We start from the raw sequence: 27,952 nt of genomic DNA on the forward strand, positions 1-27,952 counted from the left end.
CTGCGGACCACCCCAGTTGGTGAGGTGGAGCCGATTTTGCCAAGTGTGAGGACTTTGTGTTCCTAAGCTATGGCTTAGGGTTTGGCTCGATACCTAAAATATGCACATTCATAGAGACAGAAAGTAGATTACAGGTTACAATGGGTGGGGAACAGGGAGTTATTGCTTAATGGCTACAGAGTTTCTATTTGGGGTGTCGAAAAGTTTTGGTGCTGCGTGGAGGTGATGGTAGCACAACATTGTCAGTGTAATCAATACTGCCGAATTGTATACCTGGAAGTGGTTAAAATGGGAAATTCTAAATTGTATATATGCTACCACAATAAATTTTTTAATCCCCCTGCTGGTACCCCTATAATCCTGTTAGAAGCTTTCACAGAACTTTTCAGGGTTCTTCTGGGAAAGACTGAGGAGCCAGGCTAAAGGAGTAGAATAGACACAAAAGGGTCCATGCCAAGAGTAGCCCAAAGCTTTGTGGTTACCAAGGAAAGGGGGGGGCACGATGACAGCTTCGACCTAGGCACACTGATTTGAGAGCAGAATTCAAGGGACAGGTGGGGACCAAAAGAGAAGTCAGCCCGTGGGGTATTTCTTGGGTGTAGGGTGAAGCACGGGGTCCAGGCTCAGAGTGGGGAGCTGTGAAAATGAGGGGGAAAGGGGTGACTCTGGGAGACATAGTGGAGGAGGAATCAACAGGACGTGTGGGTGGCAGGGACAAGGGTGGGACAGAGGAGCTGATACAGGGAAAGGACAGAGGGCTTGAACATGGCAGCCCTGAACAAAACTATAGGGCTTTGGACGTGAGACTTAACTTCCGTGAGCCTTAATTTCCTCACCTGTACAACGAGGAGATGACCCACCCTCAACTAAATTATGGAGCAGCCATCAAGTTCACAAGCAAAGTTATGTAGTTGTGAACTACAAAATCCAACTGAAATGCATAGGGAATGAGGAGGGGAAGGACAAGAGTTAAGAGGAGGTTTAGATTTCCTATTTGGTGAGGGTGTGTTTATTGGTATTTCTCTTGGGAACAATGAAATTATCTAAAATTGAGAGTGATGACGGACTGTGGGCTTTGGGCATTATACCTGATGCCTAATGAACACAGGTGGCTGAAGGCTGCATGTATACAGCACATCGAATATTGTGCTGCTACAAAAAGGAACAAAGTCGTGAGGCATACAACAATGTGAATGACCCTGTGGGACATTCGGTGAGGCAAAATAAGCCAGAAATGAAAGAACAATTACTGTATGGTCTCCTTTAGAAAATGTTCATAAGAAAACAGGGGCCTACACTGAATGCACACCAAGTATGGAATGTTCATATGTTAAGAATGTTCATGTTGTACGTTGATTGGTTTTATGATAAAAATTTTAAAAAGAAAACAGGGGCCTAGATTGTAAGCTCCGTAGCAGAAACATTTAGTCCAGAATGGCAATTATGATTTCTGGATTTTGAGAGGCTGTTTTATATATCTATAAACTGGTATTTAGAGCTAAGAATGAAGCTGATCAGATCTGGATTAAGGTAATTCAGAACACAGGGGTAAGGAAGATATTGTCTATATTTGAGACCAAAGGAAGAAAGGTTTATTATTTTAAAACTTAAATTTTCTGTAGCACATAATCTAACTCAACCTGTCTGGATAGCTCATTTGAACAACTGAGACACAGGGAGCCCAGAATAAGAATGAGGGCCTTTAATCCTGTATAGTTTAATATAATGCCTGGATAGTCCTAGAATATAATAAGCAGATAATCAAAAAGTGTTGGCAAAGTCCCTTGAAGGATGGGAGAAAAATTATGAAACTATTAAACTTTACCATCAGGGAATCCCCTGATTAAAAATGAACAAACAAAAAAGATGTATAGGGAATGGGGATGGGAGAAAAACTATGGAACTACTAAACTTTACCACCTAGGAAATCCCTGACACTGTGTCAAACATTAGGGACACCCAAATCAATAGGCCAAGCCCTTGATCATGAAGCTTTCTCATGTATGAAGCAGAGAAAGTTAGCTTACCTATAGCTCTGCCTAAGAGTTACTCCTGGGGGGACCTCTTTTGTGGTTCAGATGTAGCCTGTCTCTCTCTAAGGCCAGCTCTGCAAGTGAAATCATTACCCTCCCCACTACATGGACATGACATCCAGGGATGAAAATCTCCCTGGCAGTGTGGGAGATGACTCCCAGGGATGAGCCTGGCCCTGGCACCATAGGAACAAAAATGCCACCCTGACCAAAAGGGGGAAAAGAAGAGGATTCAAGTAAAATTGAGAGGCTACTCTGGAGGTCACTCTTACACAAGCTTCAGTTAAACATTGCTATCTACCATAGCTTGCCAAACCCCAACCAAAACCATTCCAGCCAATCCTAAAGAACACCTAAGACGTTATATAAGATTCTACAAAGGTTCCATGCACTGGGGTAACATTCCAGAAACCTACAACCTCCAGATGGGTCCCTGGACCAGATAAGTCCTAAATGCAGAGGGCCCAGCCTCTCCAGAGCGTCAGCTAGCTCCATCCCCTTATCCCATATTATTAACAGCCCCTTCCCACATGAAAAAGTTAGAATGGGCATAGCCCAAATGTTCTTAAAGAATGGGAGAAAGATCAAAGGTGGTGGTGGAGTTATACAGAGAAGGTAGGGCTTAACAAATGAGTATGATTGCTGAATCAATATACTGATATTTCTTTTAGTCTCCAGTATCTTAGAGCAGCTAGAAGGAAAAACTTAAAATGGTGGAATTGTAACCCATACCAAACTCTGAAATCACAACTAATCGTTGTGATGTGTTTTGAAATTTATTGCTTTTTTGTATATGTTATTTTTCACACACACACACAAAAAAAAAATATATATATATATATATATATTTCTTCTAGCCTCCAGTGTTTTGGAGCAGCTAGAAGGAAAAATCTGAAACAGTGGAATAGCAACCCATAATAAACTCTGAAATCTGTTCTGTATCTACTTGCTGATGTGTACTTTGAAAATCATTGCTTTTTCTTTCTTTTCTTTACCTATATGTTATATTTAATAATAAAAATTTTAAATATATAGGGAATGGAAGTTTTGGTAACAGATGGTGGCAACGGTAGCACAACATTGTGAATGTAATTCACAGCACTGAATTATATATTTGAATATGGTTAAAAGGGGAAATGTAGGTTTGCATAGATGGCACTAGAATAAAAAAATTTTTTTTAAAAATCCATGGACCTGCACAACACAAACAGTGAACCCTAAGTTAAACTACAGACTACTAAAATTTGAAAAACAAATGTGCATTCATATTGACGACTGGATATTGGAGCTGAGAGAAAAAGAAACCAGAAGCCAGAATGGGGGGCAGTGAAGGGCGCCACTTCTTATAAACCAGATGCTTTGCACATGTTCTCATCACAGCTCTGTGCTTACAAAGGAGGAAACTGAGGCTCTGGGAGGTTAAGGAACTCTCCCAAGGTCAGCCAACTAGCAAGAAGCAGATCTGGGATTTAACCCAAGTCTGTCGAATTCTGAAACCGAAGACCTCCCTCTTGAATCAGTCGTGCCACCGGCCCTATGCAGAGTTGGCGGAGGCTGAAGAGGAGTCAAGGAAGGGCTGGGTGATGGCAGCCCCTCGGTGGCTGGGCACTGCCGTGAGCAGCTTATGTGGTCCCTCTGAACCTGCTTCCCCCTGTGTGCTGTGTCGGGAGAGTGACCCCCTAGTCCCGCAGTGGCTGATGGTGTCGCACTAACGTGTTTGGTTAGCATGGTGGTGGGGTAGAGTGCGTGGTTGTGCCCGCGGCGGTGGTTGCTGTTTCTTGCTGCAGGGAGCTCACCAGTGCACTGAACTTCAGAGCAGGGCAGATTTGGAGCCATTGACAACGAGCTGAAGTTGCTGTTTATTGGGACAACGTCACAGGCACAGAGAGGGGAGGGGATAGTGGGTGGATTCAGAGACGGGGCGGGTCTGGCAGGAGACTGGGACGAGGAGGGGGCCTTTGCCAACCAGCAGAGGAGGTAAGGAAAGCTGAGCCAGACTGGGAAACCCAGGCTCCTCTCAGTGGTCAACAGGTCACCCCCAAATCACCCAAACACATCACCCAAGGTGGTGGCTCTATCGTCTCTTCCCAACCCAATCACAGAACCAAGGAGAAAACCTGGATGGATTTGAGCCCTCCCCCAAATGCAAATCACATGCAAATAGTCTGGTATGTAAATACCCTCTCTCTGTGGTCCTCTGGGCTGTCCCTGCTCAGAAGGAGGGTGGTGGGGAGGGCAACAGAGGTGGGGTGAGTGGGGCTGGGACAGGAGCGCAGGGACCCTGGCTTGCAAGGCTCAGGAGCTAATACCTCCAGCTGGACGTCTTGACCGTGGTGGTCTTCCGCAGGACGGAGGCGCCTCCAGAGGCGGGCCCTCCCTTGTAAGCCACGTTGGACCTGAATCCACCCTTGATGCCCCCCCCACTCCCGCCCAGGGCGACACCAGCCCCAAAGCCGGCCGTGCCGCCTCCGCTTACGATGGTGGAGTTGCCGGTCACAGCTGCAAGATAAAGGGTCTAGGTTAGGCACGGCAGCCGTGCAGCAAGAGGGCCAGGTGGCACCGAGAAATCAGCACAGGATGGGAATGAAGTCAGGCGATGGAGCCAAAGGAAATAGACACAGAAGCTCCAGGCACCCCTGAACTTACTTCTAGGCGTTCAAATGGAAGGGGGTGTGCTTTAGGCCAAGGACAGGAAGAGTGAACTGAACGGAGGATGGGCCAGGCTGGGAGTGGGGCTACGAACGGGGCAGTAAAATACTCACAAATGCTGACAGCACTTGGACATTCTCCAGACATCCTGGGGGAGACAGAAAGGCCAGGAGAGGGGTCAGAACCCAAGGGAAAACCCTCTCCCTCCCTTCATAGGTCGACTCTCAAGAGTTAGGGCCCGGGTGACAGGACCAGGAGGAGCACATGTGCATGTGGCTATGCTGGACTCATGGCCCTTCCCCCGGGTCCTCCAGCCAGTTGCAGACCCCGCTGGACCATGCCGCTGTGCCCGCCTGTCCCTTCCCGGGCTCTCCCTGTGGGCAGCCCGTTGGGACAAAGCTCCAGCCAAAATAGAGTTGCCCAGTTTCTAGCTAAAGTAACTTTCTCTCCAACTCTTTTCTTCTTCAGAGACAGAGGGGACAGTTTTATTTTCCAAAGCTTCCACAGGTGGTAAGTCTGGTGTTGGAAAAGGGATCACCTAGGAGGGTCCAACCTTGCCCCTGCTGGGCCCGTCCACTGTAAGGGCTAAAGGATGGACGATTGCGTGAACCAAGGAGATGCGATTGCAGAGGCAGATGCAGTAAACACCAGTGAGACTTTCTCCCTCAGGTGCTGAGTTAGGAGCCCGGTTCCTTGGGTTCCTCCCTTCATCCCACTGCTCCCCTCTCCAGAGCAGACTATGTAGGCGCTCACCCAGGCTGGAAGTTTCTGAACCGGGAAGAGGGGCCACCCACCTGCTCTCCTCGCCCTCCAGCAGCTTGCGGTAGGTGACGATCTCCATGTCCAGGGCCAGTTTGACATTCATCAGGGCCTGGTAGTCGCGCAGCAGCCGGGCCAGCTCCTCCTTGGCCTGGTGCAGGGCCACGTCCAGGTCTCCAAGCTTCTTCTGAGCATCCTTGAGCGCCAGTTCCCCATGCTGCTCTGCTTCTGCGATGGCCGTCTCCAGCTGCTGGCACTGCCCAGGTGGTGAGGAGTGTTGGGAACAGCCTCCAGGGTCATTCCACCCACCTCTTAGCCTTCAAGTCAGGCACCACTATCCCCAACCCCTTGCCCCAACTATCTGGGAAAGAAAGGAGAAATAATCATCTGAGAATGGAGGCACTATTACACAAGCAGGGCCATGTGGTACCGCTGGGAAAGTTCTTACTGAAGTCTAACCTCTATCCCTCCTGCTGCAGCTCAACCCAGCACCTCAAAAGCGATTTAAAGATTCCACTTCTCACATTTTATGTAGCTTAAAATTATTTACTGCTCATGTAATTTTGTTTGCATTGTTACATTCACATATTTTTCTGTTAAAAATATTAAGGTGTTGAACATCATTTTTCAGCCTAAGAGTCACCCCCAAGAGAACCTCTTTTGTGGCTCAGATGTGGCCTTTCTCTCAGCCAACACGACAAGCAAACTCACTGCCCTCCCCCCTCTATGTGGGACATGACTCCCAGGGGTGTGGACCTTCCTGGCAACGTTGACAGAAATCCTAGAATGAGCTGGGACTCAGCATCAAGGGATTGAGAAAAACTTCTCTACCGAAAGAGGAGAGAGAGAAAGGAGACAAAATAAAGTGTCAATGGCTGAGGGATTCCAAACAGAGTTAAGAGGTTATCCTGGAGGTTATTCTCACGCATTATATAGATATCACCTTGTTAGTTAGGGCATAACAGAGAGGCTGGCAGGAACTGCCTGAAACTGTAGAGCTGTGTTCCAGTAGCCATGTTTCTTGAAGATGATTGTATAATGATACAGCTTTCACAATGTGACTGTGTGATCGTGAAAACCTTGTGTCTGATGCTTCTTTTATCTACCTTATGGACAGATGAGTAAAACATATGGATTAACAATAAATAAACAATAGGGGGAACAAATGTTAAAATAAATTTAGTAGATTAAATATATATATATATATATACACACACATATATGTATGTATGTATGTATATTAAGGTGTCCTGGGTTGAAATTGAATCTGTCATAATTTTTCCCATTAAAATTAATGGAAAATATAAATTAAAAAAAGAAGTGATTTTTTAAAAACAATGCAGCAAGCTCATCATTAACCAAATGTGTTACTCTGATCTGGGGAGAAGATCACATTTTAGCCATACCCTAGAGGGAGGCAACATCTGTGACCTGGACAAACACTCAGGCCCCTGGACTGACCTTCTGGTGATGAGCCCTGTGCCCTTGGAAGAGGATTTACCAGCTTCTCGACCACTAATCTGTTTTGTAAACTTAGACAAGTGCCTTCCCCATTCTGGGCCTCAGTTTCCTCTGCTGTGAAAGGAGGGTGTTCAGCTGGAAGGTCCAGTTCCATCAAAGAGCTGAGCGTCGCCCACCCATCAGGAGACGAGCAGGTCCTCTCCCCCAGGATGACAGTGAGAATACCCTCCACCACCCCTACCTCCCACGCACACCCACGCCCAGGCCCCTGCCCAAGGCCCACCTGCTTCTTGGCTGCATCCACCTCTCCCTGCAGTCTCTGGACAGTACGGGTAAGCTCAGAAATCTCATTCTTGGTGTCCTGCAGGTTGTCCCCGTGCTTCCCAGCCGTCACCTGCAGCTCCTCGTACTGCAGGCCAAAGCAGTGGCTGTGAGCTGTCAGGCAATCCCCAGCCCACGTGCGTAACTGCGGCCCCAGAGCCCACCCTCTCAGCTGAAGGCCCCTATGTGGGCTGGGCGTGTCTGGCTCCCAGGCCTCCACGGGGCCCAAGGCGCCCCTCCCCCTCACATGGCGGAAGGTCTGTGTCCAGCCCCGGCCAGCCTGACTGAGCCGCTCATTCCTCCCACCTTGCTCTGGTACAGGGCCTCAGCCTCAGCCCGGCTCTTCTGGGCAATCTCCTCGTACTGGGCCTTGACCTCGGCGATGATGCTGTCCAGGTCCAGGGAGCGGCTGTTGTCCATGGACAGGACCACACTGGTGTCAGATGCATGGGTCTGCACTTGGCTCAGCTCCTGCAGAAACACTTAGAGCTGCCACCAGCGTCCCTCGCCCCAGGGAAGCTGCAGACAGATGGAGGACAGAGCCCCCCAGAGGATGACAGGAGGCCGGGATTCTTCTCCAGCCTCCAGCCCTAGAACAAAGTCCACAACTGTGAAGAAAGACCTCAGTCTCCCCCGCTGTGAAACAGGGCCCCCATTTTTGTAGACTTCATTTATTTTTATGGACTGGCAAGCTTCCAAAAAATCGAAGACAGGGAAAGGGACTTTGCACCTACCGCACTCGAGCTACCAGGCCAGCTCTAGCACTCTTGCTATCCCCTTAATCCTCGGAACACCCTGCAAGGCAGGGGGAGCTACCACAGGTGCTTTTGTGCAAACTGAGGTGAGATACCTTCCAGGCAGAGGCGTCGGCTCTGGGCCTGGGTGACTGATGGTTGGCCAGATCCAGCCCCACTCTCTGCTCCATCAGTGAACAACCTTTCCCCACTGTTCACCTTGCAAATGCAGAAAAAGACTTGGAGAAGAGAAGCAGCACACCCAAGGCCACCAGATAGAGGGGTGGGGCCCAGACTGGAGCCAGTGAGTTGAGGGACAAAGCCCAAGTGGCTTCCTCTAGACTGCACTGATACTTATAGACTGTCATGATGTTCTCGGACCTGCCCTGTGTTTCCAAGACCATCTGCTTTCCCCCTCAGCAGGAGGTTGACGATGCTGTGAAAGGCAGGTAAGGGAGTGGGGAGGGGAGGGTCTCTCTGTTCTGGCCTCAGGGCCAGCTCCGAGGCTAGGTCAGCTGGACTCTGCCTCTGCCTCTCCAGTGGTCCTTCCTGGCTTGGGGTGCCAACAAATCACCGCAAGTCCCAGCTCTGCTCAAAGCTCTCAGCCACTCAGTACTCCTCAGGGGCTCCCAGATGAGTAGAGAATCTTCCTTCTAAAAATCAGCACCTTCGGCATTCTGGCCCTGTCTCCGGCTTGTCAGGACCCTCGATTATCAAACGGAGACAAGACTAGTACCGACATTATGGCGTTGTGGAGAGGAGGGTGCAAAAACCTTAGCCCAGCACCTGGCCCATAAGCACTCAGTGTGTGGAAGCTATTACCAAGAAAGCGGGTAAAGGGTCCATCTTCTCCCAATTCGCTACACTGGTGAGTTCAGATCAAACCTCAGTGCTGTATAGAAATGCCTGGAAAGTATCTCCACCCGTCAGTCATCTCACCACGTTGTAGAGATGCCTCAGAAACTCTAACTCCTCCGTCAAGTCGCTCACTTTGCCACGCAGGCCCATCTGGGTCATGTATGCGGCGTCCACATCCTGGGGGCGAGGGAGAGAGTGAGGCTCAGCCCCTGGGGTTCTCTGCCCTCTCGCATCGGCCCAGCCCTCCCACCGTCAGAGGACCATCTCCCCACCACCACCCACTCCCAGGCTCCCTGCTCACCTTCTTAAGCACCACAAACTCATTCTCAGCAGCACTGCGCTTGTTGATTTCATCCTCGTACCTGTCGCACAGAGAAGACTCAGACCCAGCTCAGCTTGAAGGGAGCCCACATTGGCCAAGAAACACCTCTGGGGAGCAGCTCTCTGATGCAACCAGCCAGTGAAGGAACTTGGGAATATTTAGATTCTGTCTTTAATCTAAGCATTCTCTCCTCCCTGACCCCTTTGGAGAAAATAGGCAGAGAGCTTGCACAACAGCATGGCAACCTAGAGCAGCCATCCCTGCATCAGAGCCCTTAGGAGGCTTTGCAGACACTGGTGAAGCTCAACCTTTGCTAATTTGCTTTCAACGACAGAATGCCATTTAAAACAGTTCACTCCTCTCCAACTGCTTTTACTGAAACTTGAAGGTTTAGAAATTGCCAATGTCAAGTTATGGAGAAAGTTATGGTAAACTATGCCTTAAATGTATAAATAGACACATCTACCAATAATAATATGTGAACCTTTATTTGGATATTCATTAAACAAACTATTGTTAAAATTTATGACACTCATAGAGCAAGTAGAAAGTCAAACCTGATTGGATATTTGAGCATCTTGAGGAATTACTGTTTCAAAAGTTTTCGGTGTAATTTTGAGACCTTGTGTAGGACTTATTAAATCAAGGCATTCAGATGAAATTTATGAATATCCAGTAAAATATTTGTGAACGAAATGACATGTTGGCTGGGATTTGCTTCACAATTACAAGAGAGGAGAAGAAATGGATAGAGGCATAGATGAAATAACTCATAGATGGGCTATGAGTTGATTATCAAAGCTGAGTGATGAGAACATTGTTTTATCCTTTCAACGTTTAGGAATCCACACATTTTCTACAATAAAGAGCTTTCTAAATTAAGAGCAGCCCACAGACAAACGTGACAGTTTTCAGGGGAGCAGTGAGTCCTGGTCCTGAGCACCTGAGGGTACCAGCTCTGTCTGTGCACACACACACACGCACACATGAGCACATGCATGCACACACATGCACACACAAACACACACGCACGCACACGCACATGCACACATGCACACACACACACACCACGGCCAGGTGGCTCACGGACCCCAGGAATGAGACATCCCTGTCCGAGATCTCCCCCGCTGTCCCCTCCCTTTCCCCGCTTGGCACTGGCCTGACGGTGGCCCTCACTTGTTCTTAGACTCCTCGACAAGATCCTGCACGCTCCTCAGCTCCAAGTCCAGCTTGCCCTTCCGGTTCTGGAGACCGTCCAGCTGCCTCCGCAGGTTGCCCAGGTAGGTCTCGAAGAGGGGCTCCACGTTGCTTCTGGTGGTGCCTGAGGTCTGGCCCTGCTCCTGCAGCAGCGCCCACTTGGTCTCCAGTACCTGGTTCTGCTGCTCCAGGAACCGCACCTGGGCCAGAGCGAGAAGGTGGGCTGGCGCCAGACCCCAGGCACATGGGGTGGGGGTGGGGAGGGGGGAGACAGGGGCCACAGCCTCTCCACCAATCATGGACCAGGGCATCCCAGGGCCAGGGCAGGGTCTACGCCTTCCTGCAGGGACCCAGCTTTGCTGGGAATGACAGTCCGATCTGATGAAAAGGACTCTGAAGAATTAATAAATGTAAAAGCCCCAGCTCAGCCATTTACTAGTCGGTAACCTCAGTCCAGTCACTTCTCTCTGAGTCTCACTTTCTCACTCGTCCTGGGGAAGCTGGATTAGACCAGTGTTTCTGAATCCTAGCTCTGCATCAGGTGCATTGGTTAAAAATGCAAATGTATTTATATATTTATTCATATACACACATGTACATATATAGAGATTCGTACATATACATACATAGCAAGAGACACAAATAGAGAGAAAGCAGATGTGGGGAAATGTTAACAATTGGTGAATCTCATTGGAAGAGTATGCAGGAATATGTTGTACTATTACAATTTTTCTGCAAATTTGACATTTTTTCCAAAAAATATTTTGTAAAATATCAATGCCCAAGCGTAACTTCTATAGATTCAGAAGAGGGGCAAGTGGCACAGGCTTAACAGGACCCCCGGGGGGCTCTCTGGCCAGGTCATAAGCTGAGGGCCACGAGAAATCTTTCAGGCCCCCCAGCTCCCAGGCCATAGTCCTGAGAGCCTCAGAGAGGTTTCTGTTTGTGTGACCTCTGAGACAGTGCCACAAAGGAATCAAAAGTCACCAGGGGAGAGGGTAAGGAGGGTGGGTGGGAGAGCTTGCTTCACCCTTTGCCACCAGTCTCTGCAGGCTCCCGCCCCCACAGCACCCCAGGCCCACAGTCACCTTGCCCCAGTTATACCTGTTGCACCTGTCGTCAGCAGTCACCAGGCCTCTTGGTGTCCAAGGCAGACAACAGGAAGGCCTGCACACCCCCAGAGCTCCAGGTCCCACCCTCCACTGGGGTCCGACCACCTGGTCCCAGGCCCACCTCTGCCTCCAAGTGCCCGTGTGATCCTGGGCAAATCTCTTGACCACTCTAGACCTCCATTTTCTTTTCTTAAAAATGGGCACAATATCCCCTACCCTGACTCCTTGTGAGATCACTGTGGGGAAGGGGGGACGTGATTGACCTTTGGGAAAGCCCAGATCACCGAACCAAGATATGGTCACCCTCCAGGATCGTCCTCACCATGGTCCCACCGCTGGGGACACAAGGCCAAAGTGGACACTGCCAGCAGAATGAACCACAAACTGCTAAAGAACAACACAAGAGCCGCCCCCATCATCGGGTGGGCAAGGGACAGGGTCAGGGCTTTCCCAGCCCATACAAGTTGAAGTCCATCACCCAGGCTGTGGTGACAGGTGGCCACCCTCCTCCTTGTCCACCCCAAACTGAGCTTCTTGACACCAAGAGGGAGGAGGAATAGGAGAGACAAAGAGGGGTCTCTCCCCCACCCCCAGATTCCCCAACCGGGTCCTGATCACATCTTGTCCCCTGAAGCCTCCTCCAAGGCTGAGAGAAGAGGGGACGGGCTCCGCGCTCCGTGCCCTCAGCCTGTAATCACGTACTCCTGAGCCATCCATTTCCCAGCTGCAAAACGACAAGAGGCAAATAGGGCCACCCACCAAGAGGAACAATAAGGACGATCCATTCTTTAATTGTGACATAAGGCTACTGTGCAACCACCAGGAAGGCCACACCAAGGCCAAGGTGGGCTTGGCCAGTAGGTTCATGAGATGAATCCAGACCTGCCTGGGCGACCACAGTGAAGACCACAAGACCATCTCCCGCCGCCCACCTCTTGGCATCCCAGGCTCAGGCCAGGAGAACTCAAAACTCATTCCATCCACTCCCCCCATGCAGGGCACACAGGCCCAGGACAGCCTCTGCCCTGGCCACCACTGGCTCCGAGGCCCTGCTCCTCTGCCAACAGCCCCCTGCTCCCCGCCCGCGTCCACCCCGGCCCACCTTGTCGATGAACGCAGCGAACTTGTTGTTGAGGGTCTTGATCTGCTCCCGCTCCTGCGTCCTCACCCGCTGGATCTCCGGGTCGATTTCCAGGTTGAGGGGCGTCAGCAGGCTCGGGTTGACAGTGACCTCCCGGATCCCCCCGGGAGGGCACGCGGGCCCAAACGTCTGCCTGGCAGCCCCCAGGCCCATACATACCCCACTTCCGAGGCCGAAGCCTCCCAGAGCCCACCCCGAGGAGGGGCCCCCACCCACACTGACAGAGGCACTCTTGCTGCTCCCCAAGTTATAGAGGCTCCGGCTGCTAAAGCTGCCCATTCCGGGGCCACAGCGAAGCCCCCCACCGCTGCTTCCACCACGGGACATGGTCACTGAGCTGAAGCTGGCACGGGTGCGTGTCCCGGCCCCTCCGCTAACGGAGCTGGAGCTGAAGCCCCCTTTGGTGGAATAGGCCTGCCGAGACATGGAGGACCCCACGGCTGCCAGGGGACAGGACTCAGGCTGCGAGAGTGAGCAGCGGTTGGCCGCCGACCGAGCTTTTTATCTTTTCCCAACTGGGTCAGCTCCTGGGCTCCACAGACACTTCTGCTCCATTGCCCCAGGAGGAGAGGGAGGGGCCAGTGGGCCCGAGGAGTCCCCCTCCTCCAGCGGCGGGGAGGGGCCAGTTATCACCTGGACTTTCTGGGGCTGGTCTTGGACGGGGTGCCACCTTCTTCCCCCTCGGGCTCTCCTCACTTGGAACAGGATGATAAGGGCTCCCACCGTCTGCCCCCACGCCCATGGACGGCTTGTTCTCCTCCCGTCCGGCACTGGTGGCCCCATCCACGGGGCTGGGCTCTGTGGGGCTTGGCCCAGGCTCCCGTGGTAAGCCAAGGCCCCAGGGCCCAAGGCTGCGCAGGTGGTGAGAGAAGGTGCTTTGGGCAAAGGGTTGTTGGAGAGAGTGCCCAGGCCTGGGCCAGTGTCACCCTCTAGGACCAACACCTGTATGGGGTCCCACAGCCTCAGGGATGGGGGACACAGGTACCAGGGTGGCTGTCATACGCTTTGTCACATACTGACAGACAGCTGAGTAGAGACCCTGGGCTGGGCACGGAGGAGGCAAACACAGAAAGAGGGTCCCTGCCCCACCTTGGGGTCTGGATGCCTGACGGGGAGGAAAGACAAGACCTGGGCTCCTCAGGCAGTGCCCTGAAGCCGGGGTCGGTGGGGGGGGGGGGGGGCAAAGCACACCCCTGGGGGCAGAGCAGACACAGGGGCTCCCTGGGGCAAAGCCTCTCCAGAAGGGCCCAGAAACTTTGGAAGGAGTTGGAAAGGAGTTGGAAGATCCATCCCATACTGGCTGCAGCTAGGGACAGACCCAAGAAGGGTATGTGCAATCAAAACCCCAAAGGCCCGCGTGGCACTCCCATTACTACCGACTTCCCCTGTCCATGAGGAGCCAGGGTGCTTGATTCAGAAAGGGCAGGTTATAAGAAACACCCAGAAGAAGCAAGTTTTATGGACAGAGGTAAATTGTGGGTTACCACCTTTGGCCCCACCACCAAGGTGGAAGCCTTCAGAGAGCACCCTGAGGAAGCTTCCCCCCAGCCCTGAGCCACACTAACCAATATGCTCTCGCTGCCCCCACCCCTCCCCCCCACCCCCGCCAAGACGCTCTGGCTGCCAACGCTAGCTCAGCCTCGGGGTGATGGAAAAGTCAGAATAATGGACGTTGGCCGTAGTAGCCTAGTATTGTGAAGGTAACGAATGTCACTCAATTGTACAGCTGAAAATGGTTAAAATGGAAATTTTTGAGTTGCATATTTGTTACCACAATAAAAAGATAAAAATTTAAAAAGAGAGGGTCAGGGGTGCCTTAAATACCTCCCCTAGTGCCCTCCACGCCCTACCCTCCTCCCAGCTACTAGGACCAGATGCAGCCCCGAGGAAAGACTGAAAACATTATGGGTGAGGAGTGATGGCAAAGGCCACTTGGGAGACTATTTCGTCTCCTCTTTATCCTGCAGTGAGAAAACAGACCCAGCAAGGCTGGGAGACCTGCCCGAGGAGAGGAGCAGAGACGGCACTGGCTGAGCTGGTCGCACAGCAGCCAGCGCTGGTACTGAGACCATCAACGGGCTCGTCTCCCAGTGGAGAGGACAGCGGACCAGGAAGCAGAAGCCCTGCCTCCTCCAATGGTCCCCACCGCCAGGGAATGCAGGCAGACAGAGAGCACACTCCAGGCCCAGAGACCCTGAGATCTTTTTTAGGGCCACTGGAAGGCTTTTACAGGTTCCCAGTTGCCTGAAAAAGTTGAACCAGGCGCCCACAGGGATGGAGGTGAGGGACACGCCCAGAATTAATCCCTAAAGCCTCAGACATTCTCCCCCTGCTTGGAGTTAGGCTACTGAGGAGTCTGTGAGCCAGGCTGGGAGATGAACCCAAAAGTTGCTGTGTGTCCTCAGGCAACCCTCAATGTCTCTGGCCTCATTCCCTCTACTGGGAGCAGGATCTGCCATGGAGGTCCTTTGAAAAAGTGATGGCCTGAGATCCCAGCCTGAGCTGTCACTTCCCTCTCACCTTTGTCTCCTTTCCCCGAGGCTGTGACCACTTTCTCAACCTCCCTGATCACTCTTGCTGCAGCGTGGGAGGTGGAGATGGTCACGAGTGGGGCTTAGTCTCCTGGATGCAGCTCTGGGCCCCATGGGAAGGGAGTGATGTCATCCTGTGGAAGTCAGAGTCAGGCTAGAAACACAAATCTTACCCACTCCACAGGCTGGCATTCATTCCACCAAGTCATTCACACATATTTACCCAGCACACTCTGTGCTGGGCACAGTGCTGGGAGCTGGTGACAGCACTTGGGCAGCCTCAGCCCCGCGCTCACAGAGCCCACACAGCTCATCAGACAGCCACCCTCCACCCAGCAGACAGCTCATGGGTCCCAGCCCAGGGAGGCCACTTTGCCTCTTCCAGCCCTTCATCACCAATCAACTCTCAAAGAATGCACCCAAGCTCAGCTTTCTGAGCTTCCTTTCCTTCTGCTTCCTGCCCTCCACTGAGCAGTATAGCTGCTACCTGCTGTTCCTCAGTACCGGTGGCCTCCATCTCTGGAGACTGTCACCAGCCCAGAGTCCATCCCTGCCAGCAGGACACAAAAGCAGAGGAGACTGAATGCTGCCGCTGCTGCAGAAGGGATGAGGGGAGACCGCTGGTTCCTTCAGCCAATGTCCACTGAACACCACAGGTAGAACAGGCTGGGTGCTGAGTGATGACAGTAACACGGGGGGGGATGGAAATACGTCACTGTCCTAGAGGACACCCCAGAGAAGGGTAGGGTTTTCTGACTTAATAATAATTATGATCATAGCCCACACTCACTGAGCACTTGCTGTGTGACAGACAATAGTCTGAGCACGTAGGCTGGGCTCTGTTTGCACCTTCTCCCCCAGACTATCCTCTACCCTCTTCTGCCCCACTCTGGGCCCTGGGAAGCTGGCCCCCGGGGGCTGCTATCCTGCTCTCTGGCTTCCAACTGGAAAAGAGGTAAGAGGGAAGGAGACGAAAAGGTTCGGTGTTTCTTCCATTCTTTCATTCCATTTCTTTCATTCCATCCCAGCTCCAGCATCAAGTCTCTGGCAGAGTCTGCAGCTCTCCAGGATTGCAGCTTCTCCTGGAAAGCCCTGCTCCACAGCTCCAGCAGCGAGAGAATCTGGTCATCCCACTTCTTCCTCTTGTCTTTTCAGCTCTACATAGGATGGCCAACTCGTCCCGATTTTTCCAGGACTACCGCAGTTTTAGCACTGAAAGCCCCACATCCCCAGCTTTGCCACCCCAGCTCTAAGGTGATATCGGCTTCAGCTGGTGCTAGTCTCTGGCCTTTCCATCCTTTGTATATTCCGTTAGCCTTGCCCACACCCCTGTAAGTAATCCCTTCCTTAGAGACAGTTTATTTCAACTATCTTGGATGAATTTTTTGTTTCCTTCTGGGATTTTTTTTCTTTTTTTTGCATGGACAGGCATCGGGAATCGAACCCAGGTCTCCAGCATGGCAGGTGAGAACTCTGCCACTGTGCCACTGTTGCCTGCCCTCCTTCTGGGATCTTGAATAACACAATCCCCACACAGCCCTGGGAGATGGGGATTGTTTTTAATCTCTTTTTTCTTAATTTACACACATTTTGTATCCACCAAACACACTCTCCCTCCCACCTGGCCCTCATCCCCTCGTAAACCTGTAATCTACTTTCTGTCGCTGCAGATTTGCTATTTCTAGACATCTCATGTAATTAATATCACACAGTATTTGCATTATGTGTCTTGCTTATTTCAAAGTTCTTCCATGTTGCATTACATCTCAGAACTTGATTCTTTCTTAAGGCTGAAAGAATGGAATCTTGCTTATTCTACTGTGTCTACGCACTGCATTTTATTTATCCATTCCTCTGTCAAGTTGGGTTGTTTTTACCATTTGGCTATTGTGAATAATGCTCTTATGAACATTTGTGTACAAGCATCTGTTGGGACCCTGTTTTCACTCTCTTTGGGTATATGCATAGAAGTAGAATTGACAAATCATATAGTAATCCTATATTTAACTTTTTGTTTTGTTTTGTCTTGTTTTGTTTTTCTAGACCACATTTTAATGGGAGAAGACAGACAATAAAAAGTTAAAGGCACATAAACACCCCACACTAAGTAAATGCAATAAATGAAAATTCTAATTCAGAAAAAAGACACTCCTTTAGTCCTTACTGTCATCATAAAACTTAATAAGAGATTATTAATCCTAAGAACTAATGAAGTCCTTAGTTATTTTACCTAACAGATGATGTGAAAATTGCTCACCAATATTAATAATGAGGTTTCTAACCAAGGAAATATATAATATGGAAATTCACTTTGATCTATATATTTAACTTTTTGATGAGCCACCATATTACTTTCCACAGTGATTGCACCATTTTATAGACCTACCAATAATTCACTAGAATTCCAATTTCTCTGCAATATTAGTCCCTTTTTACAGATGGGAAAACTGAAGCATAGAGAAGTGAAGTAACCTGGTCAAGCTCTCACCACTACTAAATGGCAGAGCTGGGATTCAAGCCCAGGAGTTCTGGCTTCAGGGCCATGTTCTCATCCCCTCCACTGCCACTTCACACAAAGGGAAAAAGCCTCCTTTTGTACTTTTGATGGAGAGATCCATGGATCCAGGGGAAAGACTGGCCTCCCCTTAAATCAGAGAGATAAATAGTGTGACCTTCTACAGTTCAGGTCACTAGCTGCATCTGAAAAGGGAGAAGGCAGAAGGAGCAACAGCACTGAAGCTGATGCGGCTGCTGGGGATAGGTGGAGAAGATGATCCTCTAAGTCCTAGACTGGCCTTAGACTCCCACATTCCTGGATTTCTGCAGAGCTTGAGAGAAATAAGAAATCTCTAGCCTCAATGCTCAGATAGGCCCACTGATGGGATGGGAGTCAAGGGATAGGAGAAGTAGAGAGACAGTTTCAAAGTCGAGTTCCCATCAGAGCCCCCAGGCACAAGCAGAGCTGCAAATCCCTGTCCTGGTTGCAGGAGGAGTGTGCCCAGGGATCCTAGGGTAATGGAGAAGTTGAATCTCATACCAGCACCCAAACAGACACAGTCAGCAAAGGTACAGCCGGACTGTGCCTGAGAACAGGAAGGGCTTGGCAGATTCAGAAATGAGGAAATTAGGGAAGATTGCCCAGAGGAGGAGAATTTGATGAAGACATGAGAAGAAGGAGGGGTAGGAATGAAGGAGGTATCCCAGGTCAGAAGAAGAGCCTATTAAGAGTGATTAACCAGGAAACAGGCTATAATAGATGCTAAAACATCAGTGGAGATCCAAGAGAGATGGAGAGCATCCAGGGAGTGTACTAGAGAGTCTGAAGGAATGCTTTGAAAAGCTGATTGGGATGAGGAGTGAGAAATCCATAGAATATGCTTAAACAACCATAGACATTTCACAAATTGCCTTTTGAGTTGCTGACCCGTTTTTGTTTTGATGGGTGAGATGTGCAAGCCTGGGGCAGAGCTGAATTGCTGGAAGAAATGGCAGAGAAGCTGAATATTGCCATGGGAACCATCATCTTTGCCCTTCATTTTCTCTTCTACAGGCCATCTGAACATATATGTAAGACTATTGCTTCGAATCAGTGCAAAATTACTAACTTGCATAGTGAATTCCTGGCCAGGAGAAGGGCCTGGCCAAAGCTCAGAGAAGAAAGGTAGGTATAAGGTAACAAAAACCAGGCTTGCCCCTCTAAATTTAGCCTGACCCAAGGCATCACTGGGATGGGACTGGAAGAAGGGACAAGACCCAAATGACCTTGGCACAGGTACCCATTTCTCAATGCAGGGGATCTGAATTGGTCACAGGAGCCTTCTGGCCTTGCTCTGAGAAGGAAGACCTGACTATCATGGATGGGAGGTATTTCGTAGGAGACACTATAAGCAGAAGGGATGGGAGAGACATTGTAACCATTGGGGCAGTAGGGGGAGGCACAGAGTTTGATATTGCTTACCAGAGTAACCTAGAGTCCTAGCATGGTGCCTCAAGTATGCCTTGCACCCCATAAAATTCATGGGAGGTAGGGAGAGTGGGAAAGAGCAAAGGAGGGAGGAAGGAGGGGGAAAGAGAGAAAGAAAGATCCACCCCTGGGAGAGCTAGGTGCTGCTTCCTTTCACAGGAGAACTAGAGAAATAGAGACCCAGAAAGAAAAGGGAAAGGGCTGGAGGACTGGGTCTGTTACTGCATGTTGATTTGCACCCTGACTTGGGGTGGTCAACAGAAAAATGAGGGTGCCAATCAACATGCAGAGCAAGGCCAAACTGGGCGAGTGTTCAAAACAGCAGGCAGGGAGTTCCAAGGATCAGGGAAGTGTTTTGCGACTTTATTGACTTTTGCAGACTCCCCTTCGGGCAGGCTCAGACTGTAGGCAGTGGAAACAGAACTAGCCAGGTAGAGTCAGGGTGAATGAATTCAGAAGGAGGTGGGAGCAAGTGACTGATGCATCATTCAGTAGGTGATGGATGTCTTCAAACTGGACTCGACCGTCCTCTTCAGGATAGTACGGCCGCTGGAGCTGGAGCCAGAGCCTGAGCCAGACACAGAACAGGAGCCCAAAGCCGAGCACTGCCCAGAACCCAGGAGAGCGCTGGAGCCTCCAGTCACGACGCTGGAGCCACAGGACCCGAAGCTGCCTCTCCCACCTCCGAGTCCGCACGTGTCCACCAGGCCTCCACCAACAACTCCAGACATGACGGTGCCACCTCCCACTGCAGCTGCCAAGAAACACATCAGGGTCACGGCAGATTCTCACCTCCCCATGGAGACCCCAGGTCCTAAGTCCCCTCATACTCACAGGTAGTGACCTGGCCAGTGCACTCCCCAGACATCCTGTGGGAAAGGGGACAAAAGAAGGACATTCTAAGAAGGGCTACAAAGAATGCAGCGCCCCCCGCCCCCCAAGAGCTTTTAAGCCTCTGAGCTACCATCTCAGCAGGAGAATTCCTCAGTTCCCAATCTAAAACCTAGCAGAGCTGGTTGCCCTTAGTGGCGCACAGCGTCAGGAAATCTATCAGAATCCCCTGTAGCAAGGATAGTGCTGTATCCGGATTCCTCATCCTCTCCAACCCCTCCAGGGCCACAGAGTCCCAGGCCCCTGCAACTGCCCCACCTGCACTCCTCGCCCTCCAGCAGCCTCCGGTAGGTAGCGATCTCCACGTCCAGGCCCAGCTTGGTGCTCATCAGCTCCTGGTAGTCCCGCAGCAACTGGGCCATGTCCTGCTTGGCTGTTCTGAAAGCAGCCTCCAGTTCATCCAGCTTGGCCTGAGCATCCTTTAGGGCCATCTCCCCACTCTGCTCTGTATCAGCGATGGCTGACTGCAGGTTGGCATTCTAGGAAGGGGAGAAAAATGAAGGAGAAAGTGGCCTTAGGCCCAACCCAGCCTGGCAAAGCACCCGCTACAGACGTAACTTGAGGACTGAGGCAGGCCATAATTAGCAGGGCTCATGGCATCCCCCACTCTCCACCCAGCTCCTCTCTTTCTAAGGGAAAGTGTCGCCTCCTGCTTGTGTGCCTCCTTTGCCACCTCCACAGGGGAATCTTCCCTTATTTCTTCCCACCCTCAACATGCATTACTCTACCTGAGACTCTCCCAGATGCTTAAAGCTCTTTCTGTCCTATGGAGATCATTATCTACCAGCCTCACCTTCATCCTTAGTTGTTATTGTTTTTTTAAGACAGCCCCATTTCAAATGCTCTGTCCTGCAGTTGAAGTATATCAAACCATGTGCCCCAATTTTTGCTTTGCAAAATACAGTCTCTGTACTGCCCTCTCCTACTCGATAGAAAATTGCCAGGGGAAGGACAACGTCTTGCTAATTGACCTGACAACTATAGTAGAGTCTTCTAAATGTCTTCATGCTTGATTCAGGATGGAAGGCATTCCTTAAGGGCTCTCTTTATTTTATTTCCACTCAGGCCCCCTGTGAATGGGGAACATCATCTCCATTCAATGGAGATGAAGAAACTGAGACTCAGAAGACAGTGGGTGGCCGTGCTGGGATGCTAGCCCAGGACAGCTGACGTCCACCCCACCCCCGCTCCTGTGGCAGCCCTCAGGGCTCTGCAGCAGACCCCACAAAGGGGAGTCCAGGTCATGCTCGTGCATGGAGAGGAGGAGGAAGGAGGCAGCTACAGCTCCTGAAGGGATTCTCCCAGGAAAGGCCCATCGCTCTGTGGGAGGAGCTGGGAGTCCCAGACGCTGCTGCCTGGTAGACCCTCCTGAGAGCTGGCACAGTGGCTGGGAAGCTTCCACATCCTTCAGGATCACCCAAGTAAACTTCATTTTGTAAGCACATTTCTGGACCCCAGGTCCGGAGGAAGACCCGGAAATCTGCATCTTAACAAGCACCCCCAGGGGATTCCAAAACCAGGGGTCCAGATTGATTTGGCAGCAAATGGAGTGATAGGACCTGATTACGTTCATCTCAGGTCCTACAGCACATTCCAGGGGCGAGCAGGAGGATGGTGGGGGTTAAGTCTGGGTGAAGATCACGGCTGGGTCAAGGTTAAGATCATTAAGAATGAGGGTCTATGAGTACGGGTTGTGCAATGGTAGAATGCTCACCTGCCATGCAGGAGACTGGGGTTCATTCCTGGCCCATGGACCAAGAAAAAAGAATGGTCTATGCTCTAAGAGCTCCCTGGAGTCGTCAGGGGCCTGTTTAGGAATGGACCAGCCCAGTGTGACTTGATGTCAACCTGCAGTGCTTGAGGAAACCACCTGTCTCCGCTCTCAATCTTCTCTTGATCCCAAAATCAATTTGGGGGATTTTAGGAATACGAGTGCTAAGATTTGTGATAATTTTAGAATTCATAATTTCTCACACCTAGTACTGAAGTCTGTAGGAGGAACAGGAGAAGGCCAGCCTACTCCACCCTCCCCCACCCTCCCCCCTCCACCTCTCCCCCCTCTCCCCTATCCACCTCTCCCCCCTCTTCCCATTGACTGCCCCTCATGGGCAGGCACCAGGAATCGAACCTGGGTCTCTGGCATGGCAGGTAAGAATTCTGCCTCTAAGCCACTGTTGCACCTCGCCCTCTGCTTCTTCCCATGCTATGCACCAACAGCATCGCCTCCAATCTATTCCAGGCATCTACCTAAGGTGGGATCCATCCCCCACCCCTGCTGCCTGTCTCACTTGCCCTCTGTGGTCCTGGATCTCACCTTCCCCAATGAGGGACCAAGAAATGAGGGACCTAACCTGGTCATGAAGCACATGGTAAGCACTGCCCCCTGGGGTTGTGCAGTGCCATGGCATAAACCCAGAAAGGCCAAAATGCAGGTTAGGACATATAAAGGGAAGGCTGAATTCATCCTAAATGGGACTGGAGGTTTTCTCTACCCCAAATTATCCGAAGTTCCCACCAGTGATCAAATTTTTCAGCACAAATCCAATGGAGACCCTAGTTGGAGAGAGAGAAGCTAGGATTTGGGGGGAAGGTTGGAGGCACTAAGGCAGTAAGAGGAGAGGGAGAGCCCAGGAAGGCTCTGGGGCCCTTACCTTCTTCCTGAGGTCCCCAATCTGACTCTGCAGCCTCTGGATTGCATGGTGCAGCTGGGAGATCTGGGCTTGGCTTTCCTTCATGCTTTCCCCGTGAAGCTGGACAGACGTCTGGAGCGCCTGGTACTGAGAGGGCAGCAGAGGTGACATCATTCGTTGAGATAGCCCCACATATGGTAAGCCACCTTTGACCCAAAGAAACCGGAAAGCACCATTTCATCAGTTCTTTTCCTCCTCACAGCCTCCTTCAGAATGTAGATTAATTGCCTGAGACCAGGACATGGTGGGATGTGTTTGCTGAAGTCAACTCTTCTCCCTGAGTAGCACAGTTTCCCTTCCTGGCCTCTTCCTGCACAGGCAGGAAACAGTCATGCCCACCCAGCCTTGCACTTTCAGGAAGATCCTCGGAACTGCCCCGAGGGGCCTGAGGAGGGAGCCCACCCTGGGGTGCGCGCAGGAAGACCCAGCCTGTTCCGGCCTGTGCTACCCCCAGGCCCCAGCACCTTTGTCTGGAACACGGCCTCAGCCTCGGCCTTGCTGGTCTGAGCAATCTCCTCGTAGCGAGCACGGACCTCAGCGATGATGTCATTGAAGTCCAGGCCACGGCTGTTGTCCATGGACAGCACCACAGATGTGCCACTGATCTGGGTCTGGTGCTGGCCCAGCTCCTACAGGAAAGACTGACTCAGTGTCCACTGCCCCGGCCCCTTCTCCCCTTGGAGCCTAGGGCAGGAGGGCAGGATGCCTGGGCTTTCTCACCACACTCTGTTAGGGGTCAGCCCTCATTCAGGCTGGGTGGTGGTGAGCACCCCCTGCCCTCTGTGGGCTCAGGCTCCACATCTGAGCATGAAGATTGTAGGAGGTGGTCGCTAACGAGCCTTGCAGCTCCATCACCTGATCCCCCCTTACCCCTCTGACCTCATATCCCCTTCTCTGTCTCTCTGCCCCACTCCTACCAGTTCAGCCATAAGGGCCCCTTTGTATTTCCTCAGAGATACCAGGCACACTCCCAGCTGGGGGCTTTGCACTAGCTGTTTCCCCTGCCTGGAATCCCCAGGTACCCACCCGCATGGCCACCTGCCTCACCTCCTTCAAATCTTTGATCAAATTTTACCTAAGGCCTACCCTGACCAGCCGATTTGAAACTGCCACCTGCCCTACCCTCCACATTCCCAGTCCTCCTTTCTCTGTTCTGATTTTTCCTTTCTTTCCTAGCATTTACCACTTTATAGCACACCATGTAATTTACTTACTTTTTAAGTTTTTGTTTATGGTCTGTCTCCCAATAGAAAGTAAGCTTCATGATTTTTGTCTGGTTAGTCATTAACATATCCCTAGTACCTAGCAATCCACATAGTAAGTGCTTAGCAATTGTGTGTTCTGGCTGAATGAGTTGAGATCTAAGACAACCTAACAGGGCTTCCCCTCCTGGCCAGTTTCCACCTCAGTCATAGGGAGCCTGCCTGGCCTGCCCCCTCCCCTCACTCCCACCTGCCCTGGGCAGAGCCTCACTTCTTCATACAGACGCTTCAAGAAGCAGATGTATTCTCTCAGCTCCTCCAGCTTGCCATCCAACTCCATCTTGCTCAGGAAAACCTCATCCACCTCCTGGGGACAGGGAGAGAGAAGCTATGGACACCAACTCCCTCTTTGCAGGCCTCATTCTCTGGCTCAAGAGTTCTGTCACATGTTGCCCAATATCCAGTCACTACCATCTTTGGAGACACACTCGTTACTCCTCTAGTCCAGTCCTGCCTGCTCCCTCCTTTACCTGACACTGACACACACCGCCTTCAGGAAGCCTTCCTTGATAAATCCCAACCAGTCCTACCTCTTCCACTCCATTTCCATCCCTTCTCACAGTAACACCCAGAGCTTGTACACATTCCCTCAACTGGGTCTCATCTTAGGGTCTGAGTAGAGGTCCTATTTCCCAGAAGGCCCTTGAATGCATAGTGAATCTGCATCCTAAGTCAGGGTCTCCCACCCTTTGCCTTCCTAGCCTAGGACCAGGCTCTGCACACACACAGAAAACACCCTCTCTCACCTTTTTGAAGACCACAAAGTCATTCTCGGCTGTGGCACGCTTGTGGGCCTCCTGCTCATATCTGCCAAATAAGTACAGAAGGGGCAGAGGTGCCAAGGTCAGAGGCCATGCCATTGCCTCCAAGTGTGACCTCCCTGAAATAAGCTGCTCTTTCTTTTCCATGTCCCAAGTCAGGACAGGTGGCCAGCCCTCTTCTCCACCTTTCTTATCAGGAAGTTTTGTCATGTCCTAGGTATGACCCTCCGAAACTCTTTCAACCCACATCCCCCAAATGACAACAAGACCACTTTACTTCTCAGTTTCTAAGGCACATTCAAATACCTTTTCTCACTTGCCACTCACAACCGTCATCTGTGGTAGGAAGTTTGGGTTTTATTAAAAGATTCTGTGACTTGCCCAAGACACCATAGATGATTTGGTGGCCAAAGGAGACCTAAAATTCAGCATCCACACATTGTCATGTCTATCCCATCCTCCCAACAGCCCTGTAGGTAAGGGAGGATAGGAGGGCAGGTAACATTTCCCAGTTTACAGATTTGGGAACCAAGATTCAGAAAGGTTGCCCACCTCACCCAAGGCCACAGAGCTACTGGCAGTTCATGGTCACCCAAATTCAAGCCTCCTATTAGACCAAGGCTCTCTCCACACCACCAGACAACCTAGGTGGGGGGCTCAGAACCTCAGCTCAGCTGTGACTCATGCCATGGGCCTGGGGATGGCCCCACCAAATTGATTCTCTTCCACTCCTGTGACCAGAGAACATCTGAGTCACATTAACCCACAGCCTGTGGAACAGGAATTTCTCAAGAAAAACCCCACCGAGGCATTGTTTAAATAAGCCCTTCCCAGCCTGACCAGAAACACAGGCTCTCATAGCTGGGGCCTGTTCTAACTGCGCTATGAGCCCACAGGAGGTATCTCTCTGGTCTTCCACCAAGGCTCTCTGGATCTGGGTAGGGGCACGGAGGGGGTCCCTGAGAGTCAGAGGGAATGGGAGGCAGTGGGGGGTTGGATTGAGCATCAGACATGCATCTCTGGATGCCCAGCATGTAGGAGACTCTTTGGCTGGCAAACCCAATCCAAGTAACCTCAGGCCCCATGCGGGAGTGCTGGGAACTCTGGTTTTCTCACTTGGCCTTATACTCCTCCTCCTGGTCCTGGTAGGTTTTCAGCTCAGTATCCAGAGCCCCTCGTTCTCTCTGGAGCTGCTCCAGCTGCTTCCTGAGCTGGGCCAGGTGGGCCTCAAAGAAAGGTTCCAGGCTCTGGGTGCTGACACTCACGCCCTGCTGCTGGAGCAGGTGCCACTTGGTCTCCAGTATCTTGTTCTGCTGCTCCAGGAATCGCACCTGCCACCCAAACAGAGGGTCCCTTAAGCTCCTGAAGGATTCTCTGGGCTGAACCCCTGGGAAGTAAAGCCTCAGGGACCCTCTGGCCAACCCCACCTTTCCATTCCCTCCCTAACTCAGCCTGAGCAAGCAGAATCTCATGCCCTTCCACAGAACTCTGAGCACATCAGACAATTGGAAGAGCTCATGGGAAGGGTCTTCCCATTAGCTCATCCAGTTGTCTCTGTCACTGAACCAACTGTGGAATCCAACCATGGAACAACAACAGGGCCTCGGTATAGCCACGGAGACTCCACTCAGACCATGGTGGGGGCTGGGCAGGGAGCAGGGGGACTTTCTTGCTGCAGAAATCATTAGAAAAGTGTTATAAGGAGACCAGACTTCCCCCCTCCCAAGTCCATCCGCCTGAGGCACAAAAACTGGAGCTAGGATAAGTTGATCCTCACCTTGTCAATGAAGGAAGCAAACTGGTTGTTAAGGATTCTGATCTCCTGCGTCTCCTGGGTCCGCACTGCCTGGAACTGGGGATCAATCTCAATCTTCAGTGGGGTCAGTAGATTCTGGTTGATAGTCACTTTTTGGATGCCTCCCGGAGGGCAAAGGGAAAGCCCAGGCCCACCACTTCCCTCCCCAAACCACACCCTCAGCCTTCCGCCCGACCCCCAATCCTTCCCACGAGAGCGACCTCGGCTGCTCCCAAAGGGAGAGAGGCTCCTGCTGCTGAAGCTGGCCCTGCCCCGGGCCCCTGAGCGAGCAGAGCAGGCTGAGTGGGCACTGAAACCCCTCTGGGCCCGGCATGGAGAGAGAGACATGGCAAAGACAGATGATCCCTCAGTTACAGACAGGCAGAGGGATCCTCAAAATGCATGACTTCCTGCCCTGGGGCCCCAGCACAAGACTTTTATTCCCTCCCCTGCCTGGGCTGGGCCTTGGAGAGCAAGATGCTCTTAGCCTGACTGTGTCGGTCACTTGGCTCCAGCTGACCTATCCCAGCACCCTGGAGTCAGTCACCCCTGCCCTCAGAGGCCTCCTGGCCACGTGCAGAGCCCAGAGCCCTCATGCTGGTGGAAGAGATGGGTCATGCCCCCGAGACAAGGAAAAGCAGCCAGAGACCTGGACTTCAGTGCTGGAGGATGGTGCAGGATGGCACAGCACAAAGTCAATGGGGATCATTCGAGGAAGACTTCCTGGAGGAAGAGATAGAGAAGGAGAAGAGGGATGTTCAAGGGAAGAAGGAGATGGAAGGGGTTCAGATACAGCATCAGAGGCCCATGGAGATGCTGAACAGCACAGAAGGAAATTTCTCAAAAAAGAATCTACAAGAGTTGGAAAAGAAAGGCGCTTCGCAGTACTACAAAGCTAAGAGGTCATTAGAGCTACTATTACTATTGTTGGCTAAAAGATACTCCAGGATTTGGAAACGAAACAGAAAAACAGGATGCCCGAGTCCCTCCTCTTGCCCAACCCAGTAATCATCCATGAGCCGCCACCCAATCAAACCAGGCATCTCCATCCAGGATGGCGAGGGACAGAGCAAATCTGAGCCCTGCCTGTCCCTGCTCCTTCCACAAACACACAGCGCCAGGCCAATCCATCCGGTCGGGTCAAACAGTGCACTGATCTGGCTGCAAACCAGAGACATGGAACTAAAATGTGTAGGTAGAAAAATGCTCTCCTGGGGGCCTGGGAGCAGGAACAGGAGATCTGGGTTTCTCCACAGGATAGATTCGGGGTTACTTTAACCTGAGAGTCCAAGAAGTGGAGGAGCCCTCCGGGGTTCACTTTGTGTTTTAGTACAACCTCCCAGCCAATGCAGGATTCCTGGTAGGAAGCCCTCCAATACCCTCCACCCATGCTCCTCCGTCGCCAGCAAGCAGATTTGAGCAGCGCCGATTTTTAGAAGTTTATAGGAGGGCTATTTCTTCCTGGCCGCCC

The 27,952-nt window shown here is 51.4% G+C and overlaps 2 protein-coding genes across 3 annotated transcripts; both read right to left on the minus strand.

The window, feature by feature from the left end:
- Window positions 1-4,335: 4,335 nt before the first annotated feature.
- On the minus strand, window positions 4,336-15,635 carry KRT79 (keratin 79). Its single transcript, XM_077168245.1, has 12 exons — window positions 15,606-15,635; window positions 13,677-13,780; window positions 13,284-13,462; window positions 12,549-13,027; window positions 10,314-10,534; window positions 9,117-9,177; window positions 8,897-8,992; window positions 7,530-7,694; window positions 7,186-7,311; window positions 5,477-5,697; window positions 4,796-4,830; window positions 4,336-4,532 (listed from the first exon to the last, which is right to left on the minus strand). Exons 1-12 carry the CDS (start codon window positions 15,633-15,635, stop codon window positions 4,336-4,338), a joined length of 1,914 nt encoding a protein of 637 aa, XP_077024360.1.
- Window positions 15,636-19,424: 3,789 nt separating this feature from the next.
- Window positions 19,425-27,414, minus strand: KRT78 (keratin 78). Of its 2 annotated transcripts, XM_077110784.1 has the most exons (10): window positions 27,131-27,414; window positions 26,464-26,538; window positions 25,803-26,017; window positions 24,672-24,732; window positions 24,137-24,232; window positions 23,128-23,292; window positions 22,625-22,750; window positions 20,232-20,452; window positions 19,917-19,951; window positions 19,425-19,836 (listed from the first exon to the last, which is right to left on the minus strand). In XM_077110784.1, the coding sequence occupies exons 1-10, from the start codon at window positions 27,188-27,190 to the stop codon at window positions 19,571-19,573; spliced, it is 1,320 nt and encodes a 439-aa protein (XP_076966899.1). In that variant the 5' UTR covers window positions 27,191-27,414; the 3' UTR covers window positions 19,425-19,570. The 2 variants fall into 2 exon arrangements, with proteins under 2 accessions (XP_076966899.1, XP_076966898.1); XM_077110783.1 differs by lacking the exon at window positions 27,131-27,414 and having other exon boundaries at window positions 26,464-27,076.
- Between the last annotated feature and the right edge of the window lie 538 nt (window positions 27,415-27,952).

Source organism: Tamandua tetradactyla, chromosome 7 (assembly GCF_023851605.1).
Source record: "Tamandua tetradactyla isolate mTamTet1 chromosome 7, mTamTet1.pri, whole genome shotgun sequence".
Taxonomy (NCBI): Eukaryota; Metazoa; Chordata; class Mammalia; order Pilosa; family Myrmecophagidae; genus Tamandua; species Tamandua tetradactyla.